The sequence below is a fragment of the Anser brachyrhynchus genome (genome assembly GCF_964034855.1).
Source record: "Anser brachyrhynchus genome assembly, chromosome: 15".
NCBI classification, from domain to species: Eukaryota; Metazoa; Chordata; class Aves; order Anseriformes; family Anatidae; genus Anser; species Anser brachyrhynchus.
In genome coordinates this window covers 10097987-10110710 of record NC_137733.1, presented here as the reverse complement: position 1 = coordinate 10110710, position 12724 = coordinate 10097987, and the positions used below count along the sequence as shown (strand labels likewise).

General features: G+C 35.2%; 2 protein-coding genes across 2 annotated transcripts in view; both read right to left on the bottom strand.

The window, feature by feature from the left end:
- The window catches only part of LOC308178142 (putative short-chain dehydrogenase/reductase family 42E member 2), a gene marked incomplete at both ends in the record, with an annotated part of 16279 nt that extends 3555 nt beyond the window's left edge, over positions 1 to 12724 (bottom strand). Inside the window, 10 exons of the mRNA XM_080556244.1 lie at positions 657 to 730; positions 1079 to 1142; positions 1921 to 1986; positions 2675 to 2812; positions 3368 to 3450; positions 4621 to 4696; positions 6122 to 6240; positions 8606 to 8705; positions 11321 to 11553; positions 12694 to 12724. Coding sequence (XP_080412370.1) covers positions 657 to 730; positions 1079 to 1142; positions 1921 to 1986; positions 2675 to 2812; positions 3368 to 3450; positions 4621 to 4696; positions 6122 to 6240; positions 8606 to 8705; positions 11321 to 11553; positions 12694 to 12724 — 984 coding nt within the window. The remainder of the gene's footprint in view (positions 1 to 656; positions 731 to 1078; positions 1143 to 1920; positions 1987 to 2674; positions 2813 to 3367; positions 3451 to 4620; positions 4697 to 6121; positions 6241 to 8605; positions 8706 to 11320; positions 11554 to 12693) is intronic.
- VWA3A (von Willebrand factor A domain containing 3A) overlaps positions 11859 to 12724 on the bottom strand; it is a 43993-nt gene continuing 43127 nt past the window's right edge. Inside the window, exon 35 of the mRNA XM_080556563.1 lies at positions 11859 to 11954. The gene's annotated coding sequence lies outside the window, so the exon portion shown is untranslated. The remainder of the gene's footprint in view (positions 11955 to 12724) is intronic.

The following is a 12724-nucleotide window of genomic DNA, read 5'->3' as shown; positions in this document are numbered from 1 at the left end:
TGTGGATTAACCAAAAAGCTATAGTGTAAGTTAATAAGGTCCATTCAGTTCCTTCAGTGTCCTATTATGTTACTGCTACAATACAGTAAGAAACTAGATGACAGATTAAAGTATTTTGATTTATATTATAAATCATAATATTGTATAAACACATAAGTTAGATAAAAATGAATTTGTCCAGGAGTTTTGTTTGTAGGAAATTGACTTCTCATTCCAATTTAGAATTATTTTAATGGACTTTCTAGTTATTGGCTAGCCCTATATTATGACTGCTACCACGCTGAACCAAAATCCTTGCTCTGTATTGGACCACCTTCCTTTAACAATCAGTTCCACAGCATACGACTGCTCTCTGGAAACAATGAAGTGCCTGTTTTCCTCATTGTGTCAGCTCCATGTCAGTTGCTCTGTCTTGCACCCCTACATTGTCCCTCTGGATGACCTAGTCTTCAAGTACAGATTCATTTCTGATGATTTTATAAGAGGTAGTCAGGATGGCATAGAAAATGAGGCTACAAAATGACTGCCTATGCCCTGAATGAGCTAAGCCCTGAGCAGAAAAACAGAGCTCTAATATCTGTACAGAGGGTGTATCACATATTTGATAAGAATTTTCATCAGAGATATATAAACATTCTCTGTCTTTAAGTATTTACCTCATTCCTTGTCAAGAAAGGTGTAAAGATAAAAACTGGCTTTAGTGCCAGGTGCAGATACTCCATCACAGTGGCTGTGAAAAAGAAAATTAATGAGACAGCTGGATAACAATAAACTGAGATAATGCTGACATTGTATATCCTGTAATTCATAGTGATGTCAGAGGATGCAATGAAGATACTGCAAGGCAGTATTTAATTTAAAAAGTAAATGATGAACTCAGTTTATTAATAGCCTTTAAACCTTATCTGGTACTATTAATGCCAAATGGCATGATTATTATATTAATTATAATAATGTTAAATTAGATAAGTTCTACAGTTTTGGCCCTGAATCTTATAAAACCATTACGCAGCTTTACAGACATAAGGAAAAAAATTAAAATAGCATAATAATCAAGTACATAGTTTATTATTTTTACCTGCTATGTGAACCAGGAGAACAGGAATATGTATCCAGGGTTTCCTATAGCCTAATTTTTCAAACTAGAAAGGGTATAAGAGAAAAGAATAACAGAGAATTTGTATTGAATTGAGGGTGTCAACAAAACATGAAAATGGACAAATAAATATTAATAAAATATATCTAAGCTTTTCCAGTTAATCTTCCTATCAATACTGGTAGTAAGAAATGCAACTGAAACCCACAACTACTCGTTCTTTGGCATCTACCTCACACCCTTCAAATTGAATTGGATGGTAAATAGGAAACAATGCTATTTCCAAGGAGCCAGTGACTGAGATGGAAATACTTAACTACAATTAGATACAGGCCCATAGTTCTCCTGAAGTCAGTTTTCTGGAAGTCTTTTCTGTGTTGGCATTGCAAGATCAAAACTTCAGCAAGTTCCTAAAATCCCAGCTGGCTGGTTATAATGTTGCCTCATTTTAGCTTTTAAGATGTGATTCTAAATGGCCTTCTCTTTTGTGTTGCAGCAGATAGCATAACAGAGAATTAACCAATGGCTATAAATCATCTCCCAGATACTAATAGTAGGAGTTTTCATGCACTATGAGCTACCTCTTAGCTAAATTCTCTTAAAATAATAAGGGCCAAACTCCACAGATATGCATATGTAAAACTTCCTTAAAGCCAGTGGAATTTTGGAATATGCTAGGAGAAAAGGGCAGATTTTAAGTTTAATGTTGGATAATTCAGTAATTAATGTGCGCTGGACTTCAATTAGTTAGTACAGTCTTTTAGTTAACTACTTGATTAGGGCACATATTTTCAATTAAAGCTAAATGTGTGTGCAATACATACTAAAGGGACTATCCATTCGGAAAATACGACATTTTCGCCATCGTGTATGTAATATGCCTGTCCACTCTGTTAAAGAAGCAGAAAAAAACAATTAGAAAACCACTATACATAGGATGGCATTTTGTTTCTTTTTCAAACCCACCTATCTTTATTGATTTTGTGAATAACATACCAGCATACATTCAGTGAATGTACACAAATCAGCTCAACAAACTACCTTCATTCAACTTCATTGTGATTTCAAACAAGTCTCATACTTTTGGGTAACCCCATGGTGGTAGTAGAGTTACCGAGGATTAATGATGTTGTAATGTAGATCAGAGCTTGGTTTCACTTTGTAGTAACCTAACTGTTATGTCATTTAGTCTTTCACGATATGTAGAGGACAGAATTATCTTCATGAATTTAATACAGGTAGCAACACTGATAGGATGTTAATGAACAGCTTTTTAAGGTGTGAAGCTGCACACAAGTTTTGAGAATTTGGTAGTCAGGCATTGGAACAGGTTGCCCAGGGAAGTGGTGGAGTCACTGTCCCTGGGGGTGTTCAAGAAAAGGTTGGACCTGGTGCTTAGGGACATGGTTTAGTGGGTGACATTGGTGGTAGGGTGATGGTTGGACCAGATCTTGAAGGTCTTTTCCAACCCTAATGATTCTATAACCTTTTGGAGAACCTTTGATCTCAAAGCATCAAAAAAGAAACTTATTTGAGAGCTAAGGCTACTGGGATAAGATGTTTATACTATCTACTTACTGCTACATAACCCTTCTCAGAGGTGAGAGCCTCAGCAGCTAGTAAGTGAGCTTGTACTAGGTTTCCTATGTGAACCCAGTTCATCTGAACTTTGTGATTCCCAAACTTGAAGTTAAATAGTCTCCGCTGGATATTTATCTGTAGAAACAGAAAAGGAAAAAAGAAAAAAGAAAAAAGAAAGAACTATGTGAAGTGTTTCTCTTTATTATGCAGAATAATTTATTAATTTTGTCTCAGCCTGAATGCTTAGAATTTTCTATATTTGTGCACAATTACAGCACAAGAAAAAAACAATGAGCTGATGGTTTTATAAATCAAGGATGGTTGCACTGATATGTAGTGGTAAAATAGAACGACATAACAGCATTTGAGACTGTACTGTTCTGAAGCTAGGAAACATATTTAAAAGTACTATTTTCATTAAATGATCGGGGATTCAAACCTAGGTATTCTAATGTTGCATTCCATCTATGCATTTTTTTTCTCTTCATTTAAAAGCAGAGCTTGGTCCTTTCCATTTCTACAATGCCCATATCATGCTATTTGTTATCGTGCATCATATGACTCATCACCAAGCTTTCATTACAGTTTTTCTGGAAGAATTATTAAGACCTGTAGTCAAGGTACTTCCTCTCATGTTATGCCCTTACAACTAGTTGTAGTGTCCTCCAGAGCTGACTATATAACACATACAGCTACTCGTGGCAGGTGGCGCTGTTCTTCTGGTCCATATATGCCTGGTGGACGAAGCACACAAGTATGGAGCTTATCACCTCCTTGGAGAGAGAACGAAATGTGATTTTCATATAGCTTTGATATCAACATATGGCAGGCAAACCACGTATATTGTCTAAATTTTACATTGTGAAAGTAAAGGATCAGTCTGACCATTCTACATGATTCTGCCTCCTAGTAACTTGTTTTCTTCTCTGTATAAAATTGAATTCAATAGTAGTGAAAGATCCTATTTTAGCAGCCTTGAAAACTGAATCCCTCTGACCACAGAAGCGTTTAACTAGGAACAGGACAAATCAAATTGTCCTATGTCTATGCCTTGTGCTTGAATGACTTTTTGTTTTTGTTATAGATAAAAGTTTATAAAATACTTCATAATTGTAAACACAGGCAGTGTTGGAATATCATTCAGTTTGCTATATTTAGACACCTTGCTTGCTTGCAGCTTGATGGCATCACAAAGGAATGAAAGAGGTCTCTTAAACAGAGGCTTTCAAATTAGTTAGAATATTCTAAATTAAAATTAATACTTTAAGCTCTACGTGTCAATCATTAAGTACAGCGGGAATAGGCACAAATCCACTTTTTGTGGGGGCAATTTTAACATGTGGCAGGCATTTTCTCAGTAGTTAATCAAGGATGCTAAAATTGCATCCACACGTAATGTTTATTTGTCAAATTTCAGTTCAAAGAAATTGGTAACAGTAGCAAAATATGTACATAAAAGCAAGGATAAATATTTCCCTTGCCATATACAGACAGATTTTAGTCATAGCTATTCATGAACACGGGACTTTAGAAGTCAACATGGCCCTGATATTGCCAATCTGTTTAAGAAGCAGCAATTATTCTTGCAAGATACCAGCAAGCTCTTGGGAATTATAAGAATGACCTTACCGGACAGTGCTTAGTGCTTAGAAGCTCAAAGTGATAGACAGAATGGGTAATAAAAGCACAAGTCCTATATTTGTTGTAAAGTTGGTAAACTTTTTAAATGTTTTGAATAATTAAGGTTAAATTTGCTGAATTTTCCCATCAATTTTTTGTATACAATCTCATATGTGTCTGGGTATGCACATACAAAAATCATTGTCCACTGAAGGTAGGATTATTTCAGTTTATTTTAAATAACCTATTTATTGATAAATCAGTAAACAGAGAAAGCAATAGCAGTACTGATGATAGGAAAAACCCAAATGTTTTAGATGTACCTTTGAGTAAGGTTCCATTAGCAGCAAGAACCATTTGGTCTGCAATTGCCTTCGTTCTAGAATAATGATTAAAATGCTATAAAGAAAGGCAGAATATGATCAACATTTTAATCAACATTATTGTATTTGTGAAGGCAAATTTACTGTTTATACCTGACAACCTCTAAATCTAGCCAGCGTAGACATCAGCTGAGTAAAATAAAACTAGAAATAACAAGATATGGCACTGGTATATATTTAGGGAGACAGATTCTTGTGACAAACAGAATTATGTAACTTTTTGTGCTGGATGTACTGAAAAAAATAATATCAAATCAAATATTCTCTTTGGCCATATAATTTTGTTTTGAAATTGGATTTTTTTTAACCAATAAATTAAATATGAAATGAAGGGTATAGACGTTCCAAAAATGTTTCAATTTCCTATTGAAACTCTTCATATAATTACAAATAATTATATTTTATATAATTATAATGATTTATAATTATATAGTTATAAACAATAATCTCCCAACTGTACCCTCTACTATTAACTTTTAAAAAAAAATACCCAAATGTATTAAAGAGGATTCTGGACACAGAGGGTTATTTATAAGACTCTTGAATTTTGTATTGTCATGCTTTACATTGAAAACTATAGCTAAAAATTACACCACGGAAAGTCTTTATACTCTCAGGTGGCTTAATCCATCTGCTCCACCTTCCTTCCAGCCCCATCTACCTCTGCTGGTTGTTGTTTCATGGTCACCGTCAGAGAAAACATATGATTAGGGCTCAGACACAATGCAACTAATTGCAAATTCCTGAAATGCTTTCTTAGAAGTCTGAGGAGCCATGCAGGCTTTGCACAAACTGACATTTCCAACTAAATATTTCGGGAGGCACTAACTGAGTAGTAGTCAATCCTATTTAGGATTCCTGGACACTGGATGTACAGACTAAAATTATAGCTCTTAACTGCAGGCAGTGGGCTGGGAGAAGGAAAGAACAAATGGTGAGAGTGGCCAGAATGCACTGAGCTCCAGATTTCAGCTAGAAAGCATTCCATAAATGATCATAGTAAAGAAGGAAATAGTATTTCAGAGCGTGAGGTGATGTAAGAAGGCAGCAAGAAAGCAAGGTTTAGGAACTTCAAAGAAGCGAAAATGAGTGTGCATAAAGATGTGGAATTCAATATTTAGTAATATTCTTCAGCGCAAACAAATATTTACATAGCAGATGGTTCCCCGAAAGACCTTCCTGTAAAAATCTTCCTGTTAAATGTCAGATTCCACTTTTCTTAATCATTTCAGGTATTTTAACATCCCCTGGTTACAGCACATTAAAGTAACTATGATTTGAGTATCTCTTCATTGACCACAGGTCAATTTTTATTAATGAAAAATAATTTCATAGAATTTAAACTGAGCTATAGTAAAACAGCTTCTGCTTCCAGACCAGCCTCCATCTAATCTACCCATTAGAGTACAGCAAATGCCATGACATCACATGAACAAAATACCTTTTCCAGTGGAAAATATGGCACAGTTTCTTCATCTCCTTCTTCAATAGTATTCCCTCCAAATACCACATTCACTGTACTGGTATATATCAGTCTAGGGATATTTCTTTGTTTGCAGACTACAATGGCATACAAAATTTTGTTTATAACAAAGAGTGAGAAACAACATATGAACTGGAAAACACTTTTTGCAAACAAGCATTACATTTACAGAAAATATAATATTTTATTTTTAACATTAATTAATCATTTAATATAATCGTATCTTTCATTCAGGTGGAATTTTTCATCCCAAATATTTGCTGTTTTAATATTACGTATCATGGTCACCAAACTTTTTATATACTTGCAGCTATCATATCTCCACGGGACTGTAGTCATCAGCTGGACAGAGGAAATCTCTTGGCAGGGAAAAAAAAAAATCCACCTTTCCTTTGAAACATTTCTTAAAACATATTCATTTTATGAGATGAATAAAAAGGAGATGAGTTTGATCTTGTGATCAAACAGTATCGAAAACCCTATGCTTCTTTGTAGGGGTAGTACTGTGGACAGCAGCCTGCCTGCAGACCATTATTTTTGCCCTTATTTCATCAGTGAGCAGGAAGCAGTTCTGCCTCTTGTCCCACAGTTTCATGGATGTCCCTGCAGGTAAGTAGACATATAATAAAGTGTGCTAGCTGTCTCCAGTGCGTGTATGTGTGTGACAAAACTCTATTTGTGTCAAATCGTTCATAAGTGACAAATAGCTAACAAATGTTAGCAGGAAACATACACTGTCAGTGTATAATCAGTAGTATGTTAAATACACATGAAATTAGTATTATTTCCAAAACAAAGTCTTAATTATGGATTCCAATCAAGAGTAAGATGTCTAAATTCTGCTGCATATATGTCATTGCAAACTTCAATAACAATAATTTTCTTTTATTTGGCAATGTTTCTAAAGTTTTAGTGAATTAATATTTACAAAGTTATGAGAGAATTTTTAGAATCTACACAGCAGTCAGATCAACTGGCTCGTTTTGGAAATAAAGAAAATATTGTTGTTAATATTTGGAAGAAAAAACAATCATAAAATGTGTTATTAATATGTAGGTTAAAAGGGAACCTCAAGGTTCACACTCCTCAGATTCTTACTTTGTTGGGAGCCTATGAGAATGACAGGACATGTTTCTGTAGGTTCAGAGGTTGGGGCAAGAATAAGGGAATATGTAGCATACTTTTCCTTTAGCTCATTTAGACCTTTACTCGCCTACCACTTCACTTTAATTGTTATGGCTTTTTTTTCAGTAATAATCCACAATAAACTACAGGCAGAATGAAAACGGCTCTAAAATGAAACTGCTTTTGCCATTTTGCCTTTTAGGTTTTGAGGGAAAAGCAAAGAGAAAGTAGCTTTGGCGTTTACAATACACTTTGAAACATTCTTTCTGGAGTTAAATATACAAAAGGAAATGTGTTGACATTTTACTGAGACGTTAGTTAAAAAACAGTATATATTAGAAAGGAGTCATATTTAGATAGGGGTCAACAAGGATAGATATATTAATTTGGTAACAATAGCTAAATATACTTAGGATATCTATAGCACCTAGATGTTTACAATACAACAAACAGTACAATATCTCTCATGATATTTCTGTGAGGAAAGAAGATAATTCTTCTCCACTGAATAGTGAAGGGACAAGATAACCAGTACATGGAGGAGAGTTTAAGCTGGTCTGCCATGGAATTAAGTCGAGGTTGAAAATCTATCCTCAGTCCAAAGTAGTGGCAAACCTACCAGTTTTAATGGGACTGGAGTTTCATTCCATCTAAAGAGTTCACTTGCTTCATTAGAAAGATGACATATTTTAAGTCTGTTGTATGTATCAGGGTTCTGCACACCTAATTTTACATCATACTCTGAGACTAAGGAGGCAAGAGCCTCTTTTAACCGCCAAGTGAACACTGGAAAAATCCAATTAGAAGATTTCGAATTCAGTTGATTCAGTTACAAAGAAAGTTACAAAATTCAGGTTAAAAGAAAGAAAGTCTAGGTACATACCATCAATTATTATTTTTGTGCCACCGACATTTATGGATTCAATCTGTTCTTTCTTTTGAAGCTAGAAATAAGTTTGCACAAACTCTAATTAATTTATCAAGTCACATTCACAATACAATTGTTACAATTGCTAGATCTAGAATAGCTCTGGCCTTTTTTCTGTATATGTGTTACAGTTCTCTGTCTCTGACATAAAGTGATTTCTAGCAGTTTTCATTTTTATCATCTTGTTCTTGTCTGAGTAGTACATTAGTTTCATGCTTTGACATTTATTACTTAAGGAACACCTCCCTCGTTCCCTGCATGGATGACTTGACCTTTATAACCAACTTCTGTCTCACATAAAAATCCTTTAACCACACTCTTGACTCCTGTATGGAGACAGATCTCTGCTCTTACAAGAATAAAAAGAGAAAGTATTAGGAAAATTGTACTTGCTTGTTCTAATCCTGACATTCCACAAGCAGCCACATGAAAAACACAGTCGGCCCCTTCACATGCTTTGAACACTGCATCATAATCCCTCACATCACCCTGTAAAATGAGAAAAAAATGGGTTTTGACTGGTAAAGCTCATTACATTCTCCATACAATCAATATTAACTGTGGACATTAACAAAAATCTCAAGTCATTCTAATCGATTTTTCACAACCCCCAATTAGCATTAAATAAAACATCATTAACAAGGAGGAAAAATCTGCGACTAAGAATTTTGTTAGTATTTTGTTGCAAAACAATGATGACTCTTGTTGGACCCAATTAAGACGCGTATTTTCACACTTAGTCTTGCAAGGTGGCAAAACTTGTTGAACTTGAATGGGAGCAGCATATGCTTGAGGGCTAGAGAATCAAGCCCAAATGACAATAAATCATAACAGGGAGGGTTCAGCTGTTTACCAAGGAATCACCAAATAAGAGAATCCCTTTTCTGTTAGCAAACACACCTTCAGATCTGGCTTGTGCAATCTGGACAATGTCTCGTTACCCATATATGCTTTATTTTAAGTGCTTGGAATGACAACTTTAATTACACTTTTGTACAGGATTAAAACTGAAGAGTACGCACTATATGCACTTAATACTATATAAGTTAGTGTGGTATTATAATCACATTATGACATGAATGCTGGACTGTTTAAATACACACACACAGTATTTAGTAACAAATGCTATTCTGTGTGTAGAATATTACACTGCATTTTTGTATACCAGGTAGAACTATATGAATAATACTCCACATACATACAGATTTCAATAAAAATTGCACTTCTTTAATGAATTATGAGATTTTAAAATATTAGATATTATTTAATTTACTTTGATGAAATTGATAGAATAATCACAAAAGATACGGCTAGAGGTAAGACTAAGAGATCATCCAATCAGTTTTTAACTCAACTTTTCATTTGAGGTTGTAAAAGTATTTCACAATTATGGCTGACTTACACATCCTACCTTCAATCAAATGCTGAAATAGCTAAACAGTATAAATAATATTAGCAATCTCCAAATCACTGATCAAAGCTCATATCTCTGAGGTGACCTATTACTTTGTTTACTCTGTAGTTCTATTTTCTAGGTAATTCACCTGTAATTTATTTATTTTTTTTACATTAAATTCTAAAACAACTGTTCTCAGAAGACTATTTGAGTCTGATCTCTTGATTAACTTTAAAAAGTTGTAAATTGGCATCAATGCACCAACTCAAATCAAATTATGTGGGTTTACATCATTGACAAATCAAACCCACAGTTTTTGAATGGTTCCTTGTCCATACTCTATCACTGTTCCACATTCTGTAAAAGCTGTTTTTGAAAATGAACAAAAGGACAGCATTCTGGGTCAGACTAGAGGTCTACCTAAACCATTATTCTGCCCAATGCACAGCTACACAGAGCAGTGTCACATGTCCCCCCTCTGCCTCCCTCACAGCTTTCCCACATGGTGACATAGCTAGAAAAATCAGCACCACCTCAATAGCCCCTGGGACAAGGATCCTGTGATCACTTTCAACTTTACCGTCAACCTTCTAATTCTTGTGGTGGTGTTGAAGAGCTCTTAGGCTAAACATCTGGACCAGATCAGCTGGATGATACCCTATGTCTATCTAGAACTTGTGCAAGATGATGGGAACATGCACAAAGTGCTAGTGCATGCCTGTGTACCCAGACCCCCAAACCTGAGTTGATGAAGCACCTGTGAGGAGTCTGTGTCTCCCAATATCAAGGAGTAGTGGTGGATGCTGTCCTCCACAGGTGGTTGTGAACCATACAATATTTGAGGCCTCTTTTGTTCCCCCCATTTTCCAGACATAATAAATACATTTATTGAATTGTTAAGGAATCAAAAAGCATCAATTGCTCATAAGTGGATGCCCCGGGAAGAGCAGAAACAGGACAAGCATGTGACATTTTACTCCAGAATACTCTTCCAGCCTCCAAGTATTTTAATTCAGAAGATTTCTTGAGTCTAATTTAACTTACCTATTTAATAATCTCCAACAAGTAAACTTTTAGTAAGACTTTGTACAAGCATTTTTCCCATTGCATGAATGAGAAAACAACCTCTTTTTGTTTATATTGAACCGACTCCTCATTTCATTTAATGGCCTTTCCTTCTTGTACTGGAAAGAACAGTGAACAATCAGTCCCTAAGCCTCTCCATGCCTCTCACAGTTTGAAGATCTCTCCCACTCCCAAGTCATCCCTTTCCCAGTCTGCAAAGTGCTAGTTTCCTTAATCATCCTTTGCATGGAATTCATTCTCCGTATGTAATCATTATTTCACCGTCCTTCTCTCACCTTTTTACTCCAAACAGCTTGCTTGAGCAATAAACTTTGTCACTTCATTGCTCACTCCTTCATCTAGGTCAGTATGAATGTGTTAAACACCAAATCCCAATACAGGCCTCTTCAGAACTTCACTGGTGAAATTGAGAGAAGTGACCACTTGGACTCCTCCTGCTTGCTGTCTCTCAATCAGTTATTTATACATGCAAGAACCTTTTACCATGTTCATTAAAAGCATTTACTGAAAAACCTTTATCAAAAATTCCTAAGAATTCTTGCTATTCTTGCCTTCTATACTAATATGCATAGAAGTAGTATGATTTTATTTCACTGCTGTTAAATATGTAATTTCAACATACCTTGAAAAAATCTGCTCCATTTGGAATTTCCCACTTAGGTTTCCGTACATCAAACAGAACAACGGCAACGCCTGACTTAAGAAGAGCACGTCCCAGATTGTATCCCAGGTAGCCTCCACCTCCTGTCACCACTGTCTTTCTGCTTCTAACCAGTGGTTCGGTGTGCTCTGTTAGTTTGCTCTCACATGGGTGGCCCCCGTGGAGCTCCTCTGTAGATCGTTCTTGCATCACAACTGCAAGATAAAAGTTCTTGTGAAAATTCCCGCATAGTACTCTGGGATCTACACCATTTCAGTAAGTTTCACATTACAATGACTGTACTATTTTTATTCATACATATTTTATTATCTTAACATGCTTGAAGTGTATAAAGGGTATAACGCTTTGGTGACAGTATTTCTATGTACAATGAGTAATGTGTCTGACTACTTTTACATTCAGATATAGTCTTTTCCTCTTACCCAAAAGTTTCATGTTATGTAGATATAAAGAAAAAATATAGAATTTTAGAGACATTATAATTACCTGAACTTAACAGGTATGATTATATTTTTGAATGCTTGGTATATCAAACATTTTATCCTTGAAGACTCCCTGACTTCTGATATATTAATGTCAAATAGATGTTAGCCCACTAGTCAGGAAAAAACAAATTAGAAAAGGAATATAAGAAAAGACTTGATTCTGCTTTTTAAATCCACTTTATTTCATGTTTAGGTCACAGTTATTCAGTAAAGACAGTAACTCATTACCATTTAAAACTTTTTTTTTTTTGTTACATAGATGATACGTTTAATTTTCTGTTCAGTTCTTTCCAAATTTTGTTGATTTTTTTTTTTTTAATCAGGGCATTCATATACAGCTATACTGACAAGGAACAGCATGCGTAAACCATCTGCTCTGTGGGTTCATCTACTTGGGAAGACTGATTAGAATATCATTCTAGGATAAGCAATTTCACAAGAGTTACCTGTCTGCGTGCTTTCTTCTGTATGAAAAGTGAGTTTATTCTACAATAATTGCTACTCTTTAAAAATGTACTCAAATTATACAACTGAAATGACTGGTATTCCAAATCATAATATACTTATAAGAAATTACTGCAGTTAATTTTCCCACCTAGACAACTCCTATTGTCTTGATTCCTTGCATGGCCTTTACACATTAGGATCTAGGCTCTTAAGTCCCCAAACTAATCCAGAGTACATACACCTAAAATCAATCAAACTAAGTCACTGTAAAGTGGGAGGCAAACCGGGTGCTTGCCACTCTACTTTAGGAATATGGACCCAATTCAATTATGGTTCTCTCATATTTGGAGTGGGTCCTGATAGCAACATCCCCATGCATGAAAGTAATTGCAGAAATCTTACAGCGGCTGGGCATAGGTTTGCTCTCAGTCAT